General features: G+C 40.5%; 1 protein-coding gene across 1 annotated transcript; it reads left to right on the top strand.

Annotated features, from left to right (window-relative positions):
• The first annotated feature begins 8670 nt into the window (after nt 1-8670).
• On the top strand, nt 8671-12373 carry ccdc174 (coiled-coil domain containing 174). The gene is made up of 11 exons (XM_084348517.1): nt 8671-8783; nt 8999-9106; nt 9202-9302; nt 9391-9449; nt 9540-9681; nt 9937-10032; nt 10131-10267; nt 10378-10472; nt 10928-11075; nt 11210-11362; nt 11607-12373. Exons 1-11 carry the CDS (start codon nt 8742-8744, stop codon nt 12239-12241), a joined length of 1716 nt encoding a protein of 571 aa, XP_084204643.1. The 5' UTR covers nt 8671-8741; the 3' UTR covers nt 12242-12373.
• Nucleotides 12374-15834: the final 3461 nt, after the last annotated feature.

Below are 15834 nucleotides of genomic sequence, written 5' to 3'. Positions count from 1 at the left end.
GACTCGAAATTTCTCCCAAATGTGGTCCTATACTGGCTGAAAGAGACACAGCAGTCCCCATTGGAATCGGGTGGAATTTGTATTTTTTGTGAATATTTTAAAGACAAGCAGCCATTTTTCATGAAAACCTCGGCCAATTTTTTCAATAGCTTCCAGGTGTTTGTACCGATTGACTCGAAATTTCTCCCAACCGTGGTCCTATGCTGGCTGAACGAGACACAGCAGTCCCCATTGGATTCGGGTGGAATTTGTATTTTTGGTGAATATTTTAATGAAAGGGGGCCATTTTTCATGTAAACCTTGGCCGATTTTTTCAATAGCTGCCAGGTCTTTTGACTGATTGACTCGAAATTTCTCCCAAACGTGGTCCTATACTGGCTGAACGTGACACAGCAGTCCCCATTGGATTCGGATGGAATTTGTATTTTTGGTGAATATTTTAAAGAAAAGCGGCCATTTTTCATGTACAGTGGGTACTAGTTTCAAATGGAGGTTTCCCTCGCGGAAAGCGTGATTCACGCCTTGCGTGAAATTGTAGGTCACATTGTAGCCACTAGGTGGAAGCATCGTACTGAAATGCAGCTCAAAAGATTTTGGGATAATTCCACGTTTGACCACAACATAGCTGCAATGGAGAGTGGCGCTGTTCATAGGCCATAGGCTACTTCATTTGCAGCTGTGGTCGAGATAGCTAGAGAGTGAATGGAGAGAGGGACCGCTACGCCGGTGAATCAGATCAATGTTGTTGTTTTTTATTGTTTCACAGTGGTTACGTTCAACTGGATCAGTGGTTCTCATGGGGGTCCTGGCCCCCTCCATATTTTTGATCTCTCCTGTAGCCTGGCCGGGTCTGGCTCCAAGTTTGAGCAAATTGTCTCATATCTATTTTGTGCAAGTTGTCGTGAATGTAACAATCCACTTATAGCCCACGATCGCTCGTTTAAACAGTTTCTAAGCTGCTTCGTTCGTGCCAGCAGCCTGGACCCGATGCGGCTGGACTCATGAGCGGAGCATTAATGCACATCTGTCTGCAGCTGCTCCAAACACACAATTTGAAGGGACAGATTAGATGTTGATTTAGTTAACAGTGACTTTGTTGATACTACTTTAATCGCTCTACGCTTCCCCATTGAAGTCAGTAGAAGCTGAGCGTCCGACTGTGTAAAGCGCTGTGGCTCTGCGGGGATGAATGAGAAGGAAGTTGCGCCGGTTACCTGTGATAAGTAGCTGATTCTGAACAAAAGATGAAGGCTTTCTAGCGCGTATTTAGTCAATGAAATGTACACACAGCAGTACATATTTCACCACTTTTTTTGGGGGGGGGGGGTGACTTTTTAGGGGAAGCTGAGCTTCCCTTGCAGTCTTAGAGCAATCGCCTCTGGTGTATGAAAATCGCTACAGTGCTTTGGTTTTTAGGTGCTCTACAATCTCATAGTTTCAAAGAAAATGGATTGATTTTTACTTAACGCAATGAAACGAAAACAATATATATTATATTACTATATTGTTGCAACTTTAGAAAATATAATCCAGGGGAAAAAAGGCTTACAAATATGGACCAAAACGGCTCAGTAATACGCACAAAAATCCAAAAGAAACGAAAATGAACTAAAAAACAAACTAAAAATCATGAAGTGGTCTCAATCTGTGTTTTACGCATGCCTCTGTGCGTCTGGCACATGTGTCTTGGAGTTCTGAATGGAGGCTGTATGTTCAGCTCCCCTTACATGTGAAATTTATTACATGAAACACAACGAAATTTCTTCACTTATGAACTGAAAAGTGTGAGGAGAGCTACTGTAGGAACCGGTTTTTCTGTTCAAAGCAAACAGCTGTGTGAAGTACTGTGGGGGGCAGGACTTTTGTCTGACAATGTACTTGAGTGAAGTATCCACAAACACACCCATTGGTCAGAGATAAATGGAGGATGCTAATGTGTCGCTAATGTGTTACATTGTGTCTCTAAACGGGTCCGCTCGGCACACACACCCTCCAAAAAAAAAAAAAAACTATTGGCAGAAGTCCGGGCCGTGAGAACCGGCAGTCTACCTCTCGTATGGATAATCAGCGTGATAATCCAACGGAGTTGATCTGGAAAATCCCTTGTTGTGATAGACTCATGTGTTTTCATAATGTAGCCTATCATAAAGTGGATACAATCACCGCAACTCTGTCCGGAGCTTCGCTACTTTTATTTCCGTATCCTTGGTAACAGTAACCCAGGTACAAGGATCCCCCCCCCCCCTTGTCCAGATGCGTTCCGCGGTCCATGGCGATTTTCATACACACACCCAGCCTCGCTTTCAATAAAACACACACACGCCTCCTTTGATGTGAACTCGCACAGAGCATGAGGCTGAGTTGATAACCAGCTTCGTAGTACCGTGTTAACTCGGACCGGGGCTTGAGGTTTTGAGCTGGACTCCTTCGCAGTACAGGCCGGCTGGCTGACGGTGTCACCTGTCTCATTATCACTGGCTGTTTGTGTTGTTTGTCAAAACATGGATGAATGAAACCTATCAACTTTGTATGGGCCGCGTCTTGTTGCCTATTTCTATCGAGGAAAAGTTATTTCAGGATATCCTATGTTTTATCGCCCAGCCCGAAAATGACACAGCCCGTTCATTCATGAGAAATCATCCAGCAACACTCTCAATCAAACAAGGTGGGGAATGAGAAATCTGCGGACAGTAGTTCGCTCATTTTAAAAACACAGACGGGTGTGTTTGGAGCTGACGAGACTGAGGACCGAAAAAAGAGAGTGAGAGTATACTGTAGCTGCAGTTGTTACATTTGTCTCATTGAAAAACTATAGCCTACTGTATTACAGTGGCGAGTGGTGACCCTTTACTGTGGTCATGCTGACGTGTCAATACCATGCGCGCCCGTAAGGGGGGTATTTATTTATTAATAAAGAAATATTATATGTTTTTTTATGTCTCAGATCAGTAGGCGCTGCTGCCGGTGTGTTTTTAAAATGAGCGAACTAGGCTAGTAGCGCCAAGAGTGTTTCGAGATGGTTTTCATGAATGAACAGGCAATATGTCACTGTCAGACCGGATCGTTTGACGGGAGGGGGGGTCGGGCCGTATGAGTTTCACTCATTTTGACCAGGCTACACGATGAAATGAACCACTGACAGTTTCCCACTGAACAATTCAAACAAGTCAGTTTTGCGCATGCGCGTTGGCAGATAAGCTGCTTCACTGACAGCTTTTTTGCCATTCAAAGTGCTCATATACAGTAAACACAGCCTCTAACTGTACTACTCGGTGTCACAGTGCGCATGCGCGAAACAAGCTGTCAGCTTTCCAGCTTTTCGCAAGCAAAACGGGACAGATTAGGCACGGATTTAAGACCAAAACAGTAGAACTAAGGTATTGTATAATTGAACACACTGCCAGATTAATATTTTGAATTATTTTTTATTGAAGGGCTTGGGCATGCACTGCATTTATAGCTTATTATGACCGCTCGCCCATGCTGTATTATTATTATATTGCATTCCCCATTTGTGTTCACTGCTCCGTGCTGCTGTCTTATGGAGGCATCCTGCTGCTCACAGATGCCACCTGGCGGTTGTTTGGGCACATTGCAGCTTCTGGTGAAAACACAATTACTCCTCCACAAAAAATCCGTGTGACTCTCCCGTGACTCACGCGTGAATCTCGCGTGAAATCATCCAAATGAAACTAGTACCCACTGTAAACCTCGGCTGATTTTTTCAATAGCTTCCAGGTGTTTGGACCGATTGACTCGAAATTTCTCCCAAACGTGGTCCTATACTGGCTGAACGAGACACAGCAGTCCCTATTGGATTCGGGTGGAATTTGTATTTTTGGTGAATATTTTAATGAAAGGGGGCCATTTTTCATGTAAACCTTGGCCGATTTTTTCAATAGCTGCCAGGTCTTTTGACCGATTGACTCGAAATTTCTCCCAAACGTGGTACTATACTGGCTGAACGAGACACAGCAGTCCCAATTGGATTCGGGTGGAATTTGTATTTTTGGTGAATATTTTAGTGAAAAGGGACAATGGTTCATGGGGCTGGGTTAAGGCTAAGGTTAGGGTTAGGGTTATGGGGCTAGGGTTAGGGTTACAGTCGTCTTTCGGCCGATTGACTCGAAATTGATCACGAATGTCATCGATGTCGGCGGAAGGGAGGGACAGTAGTTTTTATTGGATTTTAGTGGAATTTGTATTTTTGGTGAATATTTTAAAGACAAGTCGCCTTTTTACTGAAAAAGCTCAGCCGATTTCTTCAATAGCTTCCAGGTCGATTTACCGATTGACTCGAAATTTCTCCCAAACGTGGTCCTATACTGGCTGAACGAGACACAGCAGTCCCCATTGGATTCGGGTGGAATTTGTATTTTTGGTGAATATTTTAAAGAAAAGCGGCTATTTTTCATGAAAACCTCGGCTGATTTTTTCAATAGCTTCCAGGTGTTTGGACCGATTGACCCGAAATTTCTCCCAAACGTGGTCCTATACTGGCTGAACGAGACACAGCTGTCCCCATTGGATTCGGGTGGAATTTGTATTTTTGGTGAATATTCTAACGAAAAGCGGCCATTTTTCATGAAGACCTTGGCCGATTTTTTCAATAGCTTCCAGGTCATTTGAGCCATCGACTCGAAATCAACGGCCAAATGTCTTGTTATACTGATAGAATGAGACACAGCAATCTTTACTGGACAATGGCCAAATGTCTTGTCATACTGGTAGAATGAGACACAGCAGTTTTTACTGGATTTTAGTGGAATTTCTATTTTTCATGAATATTTGAATGAAAAATCACCATTTTTGGCGAATACACCGCCCGATCTTTTCAATAGCTCCCAGGTCATTTGAGCCATCGCCTCGAAATCAATGCCGACATGTCTTGTTATACTGGTAGAATGAGACACACCTGGCTTTTTTGGATTTTAATGGATTTTTTTTTTCATGAATATTTTTTTAAAAAGTCACTATTGTTAATGAAAACATCAGCCAATTTTTTCAATAGCTTCCAGGTCATTTGAGCCATCGACTCGAAATCAATGCCGACATGTCTCCCTATAATAGTTCATTGAGACACAATGATAGTAGTTTGTTGAATCGCTCATTTACACATATGAGTGCTGATTGAAGAGTGTGAAGATGCGAAATGGAAGAGAGTGAAGTGTTGTTTCTAATACAGTGACACATATATGTGATGTTTGCAATGAGCAAACCTTATTCTTTATTGTGAGGAAGTGGCTCTCACATGAGTCCATTGGCTTGAGTGCTTTTTATTTTGAGAATGATCAGTCTGGCCTACATTTTCTGTTGGTTACAAAAGGTCTTCTGAGGATTAGATGGCTGGTAGATGGGTGGATGTGTCTCCTGTAAATCACTTTGATAAGATGGATGTGTTAAAAATACATTCACCCATGCTTGTGTTATGATGAAAGCCTGAACAGTTTTAGAACACACCATGTTCGTGGCTGTCTGCAGGACAGACACAAGTGAGAGCAGTTCCTGCTTTGCCATGTTTGACCCAGTTCCTGTAATTTGAACAGGAAGTTGAACAGCCTTGTTCTGGGATTTGTAAATCGGATTTTCGCCCTTTGAAAGAAACAACATTTAAGCCTGTGAGATGCTAAAAACCTCAGGAAGCTGCCAAACCAACAGATCTCAGGACCGTAAATAATGTTGTGGACAGTTATTTTTATGTCCATTTTCCATTTTTGTTTTTTGGCCAAATGCAAGATAAAACCGAGCCGTTTATCCCAACACAGAACCCATTCTCAATTCTATAACCTAATTAAAAGGAGGAAATATAACCCCTGTTCATTCCTCCATCTCATTTACTCAATTTCACCCCGATTCTTTACATGAATAATTTCTATCAATACCCTGCCAAAGATGAGACAGAGAGACAAAAGGTTAATTAATGCTTTATTTATACGGACACATGTAGGACTATGATGAGGACAGGTTGTACGGTACATTTCTTTATAATTATACAGGTAAGAATCTGAATGAATCATCGGCTGACACGAGAGTTTTACAAGAAAATAGACTAAACATGTTCAATGAAAGAGTCTGACATATTGATGAATCTCTGAGATTCTCACTACAACTTTACATATTTGAGAAGGAACATTCAATATTGACCTTAAAAAAAGGAGTTTGATAAAAATTGTTTAAAGTTCCAAACAACCAAAATTAATTTTTATCAACTTATACTTTGTATTTAATTAAATTTAAAACCATCTTACCACCAGTTAAGCTCCATAATAAGGTCTTGTAATAACAGCTATATGAACTCACTTAGACTCTGGGATGTGGTGGAAAGCTTCAAAAACAATCATGATTTAAATGTGTATATACATAGATTCACCTGCTGAACAGTTTAATAATTAAGTTTGTAATGAAATGAAAGATTTAGTGATACATACCATAGCCACATTCTGAGTAATGAGCTGAAGAATACATGAAGCTTTAAAAGAAATGAGATCAGCATGTTTCTGCTCTCAGTACTTTAAGAATCACCATCTAATGAAGCTGAAATTGGAGACGGTAGATTCTTAAGTTTCCTCCATGATCTTCAAAGTTGTGGCGGTCCCTCTGAAAGGTGACAAAACATGTCAAAATAACAAGAAATTGTGAGTGTAATCTGTTTACTATACATCGGTTGAGGGGAACACAAGTTTTGATGTATAAAACATGTATTTCACAAACCTGCTGCCTCTGTGTTCCCCAGCAGACGCTGAATGATCTCCTGAAGTGCTACACCATACTCCTCATAGTCCTCCTCTGTCATGGTGACGCCAATTTCAAAGGGGGCACTTATCTGCTTAGAGGAGAGGAAGACCATGAAGTAAGAGGGATGGTTATTAAGGGTGGTGGTTGTGTGCTGTAGCCGTAAGTGTGATTTCCACTCACTGTGATGTGTTTGTCCTCAGTGGGTTGATGAGGCTCCTGCATGACTTGGCGGCCAACCCTGGAAGACTTTCCCCTGTTCTACAGAGAAATGTCATGATTGTAACCAGTTCAGCTTTACATTAGAAGTTCAGAGTCAGTGATTAACATACTTCTTAGATCTTGAATTAGGTATAGTAAACAATGCTATCACTGTATTTGAATTTCTTACTATGATTGCATTCATCTGATGTGGTATGTAAACAAATGTCCCTCTTTTTACTGCTCCAAATTTATGGAAAATGACAAGAAATGACAAAGACTGACCAAAAAAAAGCATAAAGAGGCCACTCAGATGCAATAAAAGATGCAATTATCATATATGCAAAAGAAGTCTAAAATGTTAAAAAAAAAAAAATGCCAGGAATTGAAAATCAGGCTCATTGGGACGGCAGGAGCTTAAATAATCTGGTGATTCTCTAGCGAGGACGAAGAAACATAAGGCATTAGATAACAAACACACAACCAACTCATTGTTAACTTAACAAAACTCAGACTTCCTTGTGTTGAAAGTGATGATATGGCTTCATATTCAGAACACCAGGATATAAAGGGAACTGCTTTATTACATGCTCTAAGTGAGTGATCAAACAGACTGAAATATCACCATTCAATTCTTATATTTTATATTCAAGAGTTAAAGCATTAATTCACATGTGTTAAAAGACAGGGAAGCTCCTTACCTGAGGTTTTTGTGAGGGGCTGAGGAAGCTCGAGCCTGCACTGGTTGACTTGCACCACAAAGTCAGAGAACAGAATAAAAACACCAGCAAACATGTGTTTCTTTTCAAAAACATGGTGGAATAAAAATGTCAAATGCTCGATCCACTGCCAACAATATGACACCAACCTGTGTTCAGCTTCCAGCTTCATACCTTTATATAGCTTCCACTCTCTTTTATTTTGGTTTGAAAATACATTCAGTATAATAGTAACAAGTGCTTTTACTGTCATATCTTGTTTGCGTCAGACTGTTCAAATGTTTAAATTGATAACAGAGTAGGCATTTCTCTGTTACAACCTGCTGATCATCTTATCTGTTCAATGTAGTAATGAAAGTAATGTAGGTAATAACATTGCTGTCATAGAGACGCTGATAATGGGAACTAATTCAGCCTAATATGCATGTATGTCTCCAGCAGCATACCAATGTTGAGTTAATATACCCAGGAATAGTGCAATGTCAGATATTGAGGTTGATATTTGACAATCACAATGCTGAACACAATAGAGCTCTTTTTAAAATGAGTCTTATCTGGAGAATTTGACAAACTCCACACCAATAAATGTTTTTTTATGTGGTAAAAATGTTCAACAGATCTTGACGTTTTCCTAATTTTTCAGTTTTAGCTAGGCAAAATCAGAGGACAAACGTATTTAGACTAAGCTGAACTAAATCAGAGCAATCTGACTGATCCAGAGTCCAGCTGGTCTCCACTCAGTCTTCCTTATACAGTGACCATAAACCGCCTCTTATTGAGATGACAATGTGTGCAATAAGTAGGTAATTGCTTTGTTTATTTTATTTTTAAGGGTTAGAATACATCTAAATCCATACACCGTCCATATGAAACACTTTTCAGAGCTTCTATTCACACAGTTTACTCTAACATAAGCTCATTGCACAGCCAACAGAAGCACCTTGTTTGACAGATTAACTGTGTTTACATAACAAACGCCACTAGTTGGCGGTAAAGCGACAGTTTTTCTCGCGAGAGCTGCACCACCAACGAAGAAGTCGAGTACAGCAGCAGCACAGAGATTACGTCGTAGAAAGATAACTATTAAACATGGAAAAAAAGAAGAAACCCTTCGATGTGACTGCTTCATCGGTGAGTTACATTAAAAAACAGCCTTACAAACACTTTATTGATATTCTGTGTGGCTCTGGGACGTTTAATTAAATGATTATAACAGCTAACGTTAGCTAACCTGCTGTCAGGCTATATTGCTAGCAAACACCGTTAAAGTTGTTTTAATAGCTAAAGAATAAACATAAAACAGTTCACTGTGGATTTATGTTTCGATGATACCGTCTTTGTTACAGCTAGTGGACCTTAAAGCTGAACTTTACAGAAAGCAGGAACAGTTCAAACAGGATAAACTTGGGCGAGAAAACTCTGGTGCTGGATTCACATCACAATCCAAAGTCAAGGTACAGTATGTGTTATTTAGAAAGATATTTTTATCTGCTTGTATGACAACAGATTGAGATATCTAATCGTGTCCTGTCTTCATGCTCTTGTGTAGAAACCTAATGTTTGGAGCAAACAAAATGCTGGTGTTTCGGCAAGAGCTGAGAAAGATGCAGAGCAGCTGGCTGAGGAGCAGAACAGCCTTGATACAGCAAAGTCAGTTCAACACATCATACAGCAGATTTACTGTCATAATAAAATAGTGACCACAACCTCTAACTCCTCATTTATCTGCCTATAACAGACGCAAGTTGGAGGAGAAGGCCAAACTCTATGAGCAGATGACAAAAGGAGACTTTCCAGGTTGGTGAAGCGTAAATGACATCTTTCTGATATATTGTTGTATAACAATGTGTGTTTAGTTTGTAATAAACTTGTCTTGTAATTTGTCAGATGAAGAGACAGAAGGACTGTTCCTGGTTGACTTCACCCAGAAGATTATTGACAAAAGGAGAGAAACACACAAAGAAAGGGATGATGAAGAAGGAGACAACTCATTTCCTGTCCCTCCTCCTCAAAACCCAGAAGAGGAATGGTAACGTCTGATTCATTCATTATCAACGGTTTAGAAATATGTAGCTTAGTTAGTATGGTGTTAAATAGTATATTTATTATCTATACAAATGAACGAATCCCTAGGACGACCCCCACCACCACTTCTAATCTCAAGAATGCAAGTTAAAATTAAAACAGTACAAATGAAAAAGAATTCAAAATGTATATGTGATGATATTCGACAGTTTGAAACCTGTAATTGTTAACTGTTCTCCTTCACATTGTTTCTCTGTAGGGTGGATTATGTCGACGCTTTGGGCCGATCTCGAAGATGCATGAAGAAAGACCTGCCAGGTTTTAAGAAACTGGACGAAGACCTTAAAGGAAAAGGGTAAATATTCTTCAGGTGATGGGTTCATAAAGTTGGAGACTGGATATTGGTGTCATGTTGGGAACTTAAACTTTTTTTGATATGACTTTTCTATGTAGAAAAGCCTCAGCTGACAAGACCTTACTCTCAGAGGACATGCGGCGAGAGCTGCAGAGGCAGGAGTGGGAGAGGGAGGAAGAGGAGGCTATGAAGAGGCCTGTTGGACCGATCCACTACGAGGATATCAGGGGACAAGGTTACTGTTAAAGCATTTCTAAAACGTTTCTGGAAAAAAGTTTCTGTACACATTTGAAACGAAGTAAGTCATGTGCAGTAAAAAGCATTTTGTTTGTTTGTTCATCTCAGAGGCTCGGGAGCTCGGTGTCGGTTACTTTTCGTTCTCTCAGGATGCAGAGCACCGCAGGAAGCAGAGAGAAACTCTGGATATGCTCAGAGACCAGGTGAGCTGCTGATCTCTGAATGGATATGAACACAGACATATTTATCTTAAGTGTGTGCATTCAAATCTTCTCACACTACAAGTAAACTCCACTAGGCCTGTGACAGTAATTATCTTATCAATATATTGTAAACATTTTATCAACTTATCGATGTATGTTCATGACCTCAATCAGTTTTACTGACCTTGATATTGCCGATGTGTTTCATTGCAGCTTTTGTTAACAGACCTCCAGAGTTCATTTTGGTGATATGAAAGAGGGTAAAAATGACAATAGTATTGTTTATTGCAATTATTTCTAGGACAGTACAGCGTCCAGTAAAAGTAGTTATCGTGACAGGCCTTACTCTCAGATGTAGGTACATTAAACACGTATTTAAAGAATAAAAGCGATTTTGAGTCTAAACCGATGACAAAAGCATCGTTTTTTCTCTTTTTCAATTTCTTGTCCTTCAGACAACAGAGCAGCGCACCAAAAGGGAACACCTAAAGGAGAAGAGGCAGGCCATTCTGCAGGCCCGACTGGCCAAGGTGAGGCAGAGGAAGATGAAGAAGGCCAAGCTGGATGGCACTGAGGACGAGCAGAAAGAGGAAGAGAATGAAGGTTAGAATCCACACACACCTTTTGTCAAATGCAGCTGTTACTCTATTGCTGATATTAGCGAATTTCAACTATTTTTTCTTTTCTTTTGATCACATGAATGTTAATGAGGGATTGTGTTGAATCTTTCCTCCTAGGAGAGGAAGGGGAAGGTGAAGTAACAGGACCCTCGCCTCCACCAAAAGACTTCCCAGAGATCAGCACAGTGAAGAAGGTGGAAGTAGAGATTCAGGAAAGGAGGGACACTAAACCAGGAGTTCCTCATGTCAGAGAATGGGACAGAGGCAAAGGTAAGCTTCCTGGTGTCAAGTTTCATGTAAAAAATTAATCTCCTTATATCATAACTTCAGTTAAGACATGAGGCTGTAAGATGTCATGTATGCATAATTTATTTTCTTTGTTATGGAGCTGTGCTTAGATAACTATGAGAGAATGTTTCATGAGTGAGACAAGAATTCAAACTGAATTATGAATTAAGTTACTGTCATCATATAATTTACTTTTTTAACATTGATTCTTTACTTCTTCTTCCAGAGTTTATGTTTAGTGAGTGGAAAAGTCGATGTCGTGACGAGCGAGATTCAGAATTTGCACCTCCCACTGCGTACTTTACTGAGGACAAGAGACAAAAACCAGTGAAGGGTAAATCTCAGGAGAATAAATTTAAGACGTCCTTCAAGTGGACCAAAGGCCCAGGAGTAGTCTCTGACAGCAAAGAGGAATCACAATCTAAAACTGCTCCGTCACCTCCTCAACGTCAACAAAGTCCTCCACCTCCTTCACAACCACAGACCTCGTCACAGTCGACACCTTCCGATCACCCAGCAGCTCCAGCTCCAGCTCCAGCTCCGGCTCCAGCTCCAGCTCCAGTGTCTGCTCCACCATGTAATTCCCAGTATCCTCCTACTGCATTTTGTCCTCCGTTTCCTCCTCCCACTCCCCAGTTTGCTGGACCGCTTCACCTGCTCCCTCCGTTTCCCCCACAGTACCCACCCCAGTACCCACCCCAGTACCCACCCCAGTATCCACCCCAGTATCCACCCCAGTATCCCCCTCATTATCCCCCTCAGTATCCCCCTCAGTATCCCCCTCAGCCTGCAGACAGTAGCCAGGCTCAGCAGCCTGCACAGAGTCTAGACGACATGCTGTCCTTCTACAGGAATCTCTAAGATGTCATGTTTCACACTGTGAGTGTAAATACTGATGTTTCCTTTTTTGGAGAATCCACAGAAAACAACAGAACGTAATGCCTCAGCTCTGTGGAATTTTAGCATTTAATAAATATCAGGAATTTAACTCAACACTGTTCTGACTTTTCTGTTGTTTTTTTTGTTGGGGGGGCATTGGGGAATAACACTGTTAGTTTTAGTAAAGCTATTTCAGGCTATGAATCATTTTTGTCATGACAAGAGGGCATGAAATGATCTGGTTACGAGTTGCTGTATGGAAACTTCCACCAGATGGTACTGTACACCTTCATATTGAGAGAGTCTCTGCGAGTGACCAGACTGATTGTTGACCCCGGTGATTTTTCTGAACTGGTAAACGAAATCATTCTGGAGCTGCTGTTATTTTCATTATCGATTCATCTGTTGATTACTTTCCCCCTTTAAATGATTAATTATGTCTGTAAAATGTTGACAAAAATCCATCCCTGTTTTCAAGAATCCAAAGATAACGTCTTTAGATGTCTTGAGTCGTAGAACTGTCCCAAGTTCCCCGTTTATTATCAATAAGAGAAAGAAAAGCAGAAAATCCTCACAACTGAGTAAGTGGAACTAGGGAATGTTTTCCCCAAAGACCTGACTTATTATGTCAATTGACTAAATATTTAAAGCTCTAGTGTTTGAATCACAATGCAAATGCTTTTGTCATTTTTTAATTTCATAAAATGTACTGCCTCTCATTTCTAAAAACTTAGCACTTGTTTTAATATTTATGGTTGGAGACTTTTGAAATGTTAAGCAGTTAGTAACCTGAAGTAAACCTCTTTGTTGCTGCTCTCTGGAGCTCAGCTGAACACATCCCGGTGGTCTGCATCTGTGCCAGTCCCACACCTGGTTCAGTTTGTTACACAGATTATTTTAATGTTCCCTTTGTCAGAAGTTGTGGATCGTACCTACTGAAAACCACTTCTCTGACCATTTTTTTGGCACAAACGGCACAATCGTGGCAAGTAGGGGGGAACTCTACAGTGTCATTTGTAAAGAGTTAAGAGAGTTGAATTTCTTGGTAATTTATCATGGGTTTTTGTTCAAACATCACTATTTTTTATCTTAGATTTAGTCACTTTTCCTCATGGAAGTGTTTGTTGTTCACATTTCTGTTTTTACAGTTTCTGGCTATGATAAATGGTGTCATTTTGGTGATTTGTATGAATCATTTAGTTCTTTCTCACATGCTCCTCACAGTGTAATCAGAGTAATATCCAAATGATGTTAGGTAGATAATCGATGCTTGAGAGAAACACTGTGGTGATAATATTATCATGCTGTTGGTGAAAGTCATTAAATGGGTATTGTGTAATCTAACAGTAGGAGATGATTTAGGAACTTCTCCGACTACCCACAGCAGTGAGAGAGACTGACTGTAAAAGTGGATTAAACTATGTGATCTTATTCAGAAGGTTGAATGTCACTGGTTTTATAGCACTACTACTACTGTCAGGCAGAGTATCTTAAGTCCTGTATCTCATAGAAGGATCAATTGAACCAATACAGTAAACTCAAACATGTAGTCTTAAAAAACAAAGGACAAGATTTCTACCGCATGTTGAAATGTAACATAGACACAGTCAATTGTCTGACTCTGACCGCCGCCTCTGCCCTGGTCCACAGAAAGCGTGTGAGACTTGAATAAAGGTCAGGAAACTCTTCAGAGGAGTTGATCATCGCCAGTAGTTTGATTTATGAGAGCTGGAATTAAAACTTGATCACAGATCAAAGAGCAGATCAGCCCATTAACCCCTTAATTAGATATTTGGCTTGATTTCTGGCTCCCTTGTTTCCTCTCTCAGGCAGGAGAATAGGTAGTTTGGCACTTGGTGTGTTTTGCTGATCTCCTGTATGAAGAGGTGGTCCTCTTCCTGGTGTGGTGGATTGTTAACCCCACTGTGACCTCAAACACTGTTTTTTCCCCTATTTGTTCCTGCAGCCGCAGTCTAAGCAGAGTGGGAAATACACACTGGGACAGCTTCAGCATTGTCTGCATAGTCCGTGTGTGTATATACGTGTGTGCTCATATACAGTATGTGTTAAGGGTTAACTTGCGTGCTTTTGTTTGAATTGTTGAAGCCAATTTGCTGCCTGAGTAAATCTGCTGCCTAGGAGGTGAGATGATGGTCATACAGTAACAAGACCTCACACAGTGATCGTCCTACAGGGATTTAAATACGCTCTTATACGCATACATTATGCTGTACAGAGTGCAATATTCATATCAATAAAGAAAAGTTCTTTTTAATGAGGTTTCCAGCAGAATCATCCAGTAATAATAAGAGTACACAGAGGCAGCTGCATTTAGTTTGTGCCTTTCTTTTTAGCCATGGCAATGTCAGTCTGTTGGTCCATTGCTTTGGCCCAGACTGAAATATCTCAACATCTACTGGATGGATTGTCCAGTCCATGGTCGCCAGGTTGACATTTGTGGTTTTGAGTAAAATGTCTCATCAACTATTGGATGGATTTGGGTTTCTGACCAAAAAAACAGCATAGCTAATGTTTTTCTCAGCTGTGTGTTTCTGCTAATCTGCTAATTACCAAATGTTAACCAAGCTAAGATGGTGACTATAGTAAAAATCATACCAACTAAACATCAACATGTTAGCATTGTTATTGTGAGCATGTTAGCATGTTGATGTTAGTATTTAGCACATAGCACTGCTGTGCATGAGTACATTACAGCCCTTACAGAAATGCTAGCATGGCTGCAGACTCTTGTCTTGCTAAAACAAATGTGTTGTGTTACTCATCCATCTATTTTCCATTCAACCATACAGTCAACCAGAATGAATAAAATACGAAAAATGTATACTGACAAATGGCATGGCAAATGCTAATGCTAAAGTAACGCTGCTTTCAAGTCAGTGTCCCAGCTCAGAATTTTCTTCTGAAATTTCCAACTTCCGACCTCCCAGCGTTCCAGGTGCATGATGCCAGAAGTGATGAAAAAACTTGGCTGAGCATAATAAAATTATGTCTCTTCGGAAAGTGGACACAGTGAACCCTCAACATTGTGGCCTCCTTGCATATATAAATCAAATTAAAGGAGGAAAAACGACACATGAAGTAACAGACACCACAATACATTTTATTTTTACGGCACTTTTATTCTCCACTAGGAAATCTAAATATTCCATTCACTAGCTAGCCAAACACAAACACAATAGATTTGAGTTCACAGAATGATTGGCGTTCCATCGTAGCTACTTTTTCTAAGGACATCTGAAACGTTCAATTTCCTAGTTGTCTGGATTGCAGCATTAGATGGTGAACATGGTAAGCAGTAGGCTACACAGTTTGAGCAGTCTACAATTATCATGATAGCATTTGGGTAAAAGCACGGCAGAACTGCTGGCACGGCCGTAGACTATGTATTTGCCCTCAGAGCAGCTTCTTTTGTTATTTGTTAACCGTCCCTCCCACACTGAGCAGAGCAGGAAGGCATCCTGACACCTCTTCTAGAATTACGGCAGCACAATTAAAATGAATAATAAGAAAAATGTGCATCTTCTCAGCTTAATTTTACTTGCTGACTCGCCGCT

This window comes from Pagrus pagrus, assembly GCF_965226575.1.
Source record: "Pagrus pagrus genome assembly, chromosome: 3".
Lineage (NCBI taxonomy): Eukaryota > Metazoa > Chordata > Actinopteri > Spariformes > Sparidae > Pagrus > Pagrus pagrus.
Note: the sequence above shows the minus strand (reverse complement) of the source record. Positions and strands in the feature narration are given on the sequence as shown.

Coding starts and splice junctions, on each gene's coding strand:
- ccdc174 (XM_084348517.1), top strand. CDS start 8,742: ATGGAAAAAAAGAAGAAACCCTTCGATGTGACTGCTTCATCG. Junction 9,107..9,201: donor CATCACAATCCAAAGTCAAG/GTACAGTATGTG, acceptor GCTCTTGTGTAG/AAACCTAATGTTTGGAGCAA. Junction 10,033..10,130: donor GAAGACCTTAAAGGAAAAGG/GTAAATATTCTT, acceptor TTTTCTATGTAG/AAAAGCCTCAGCTGACAAGA.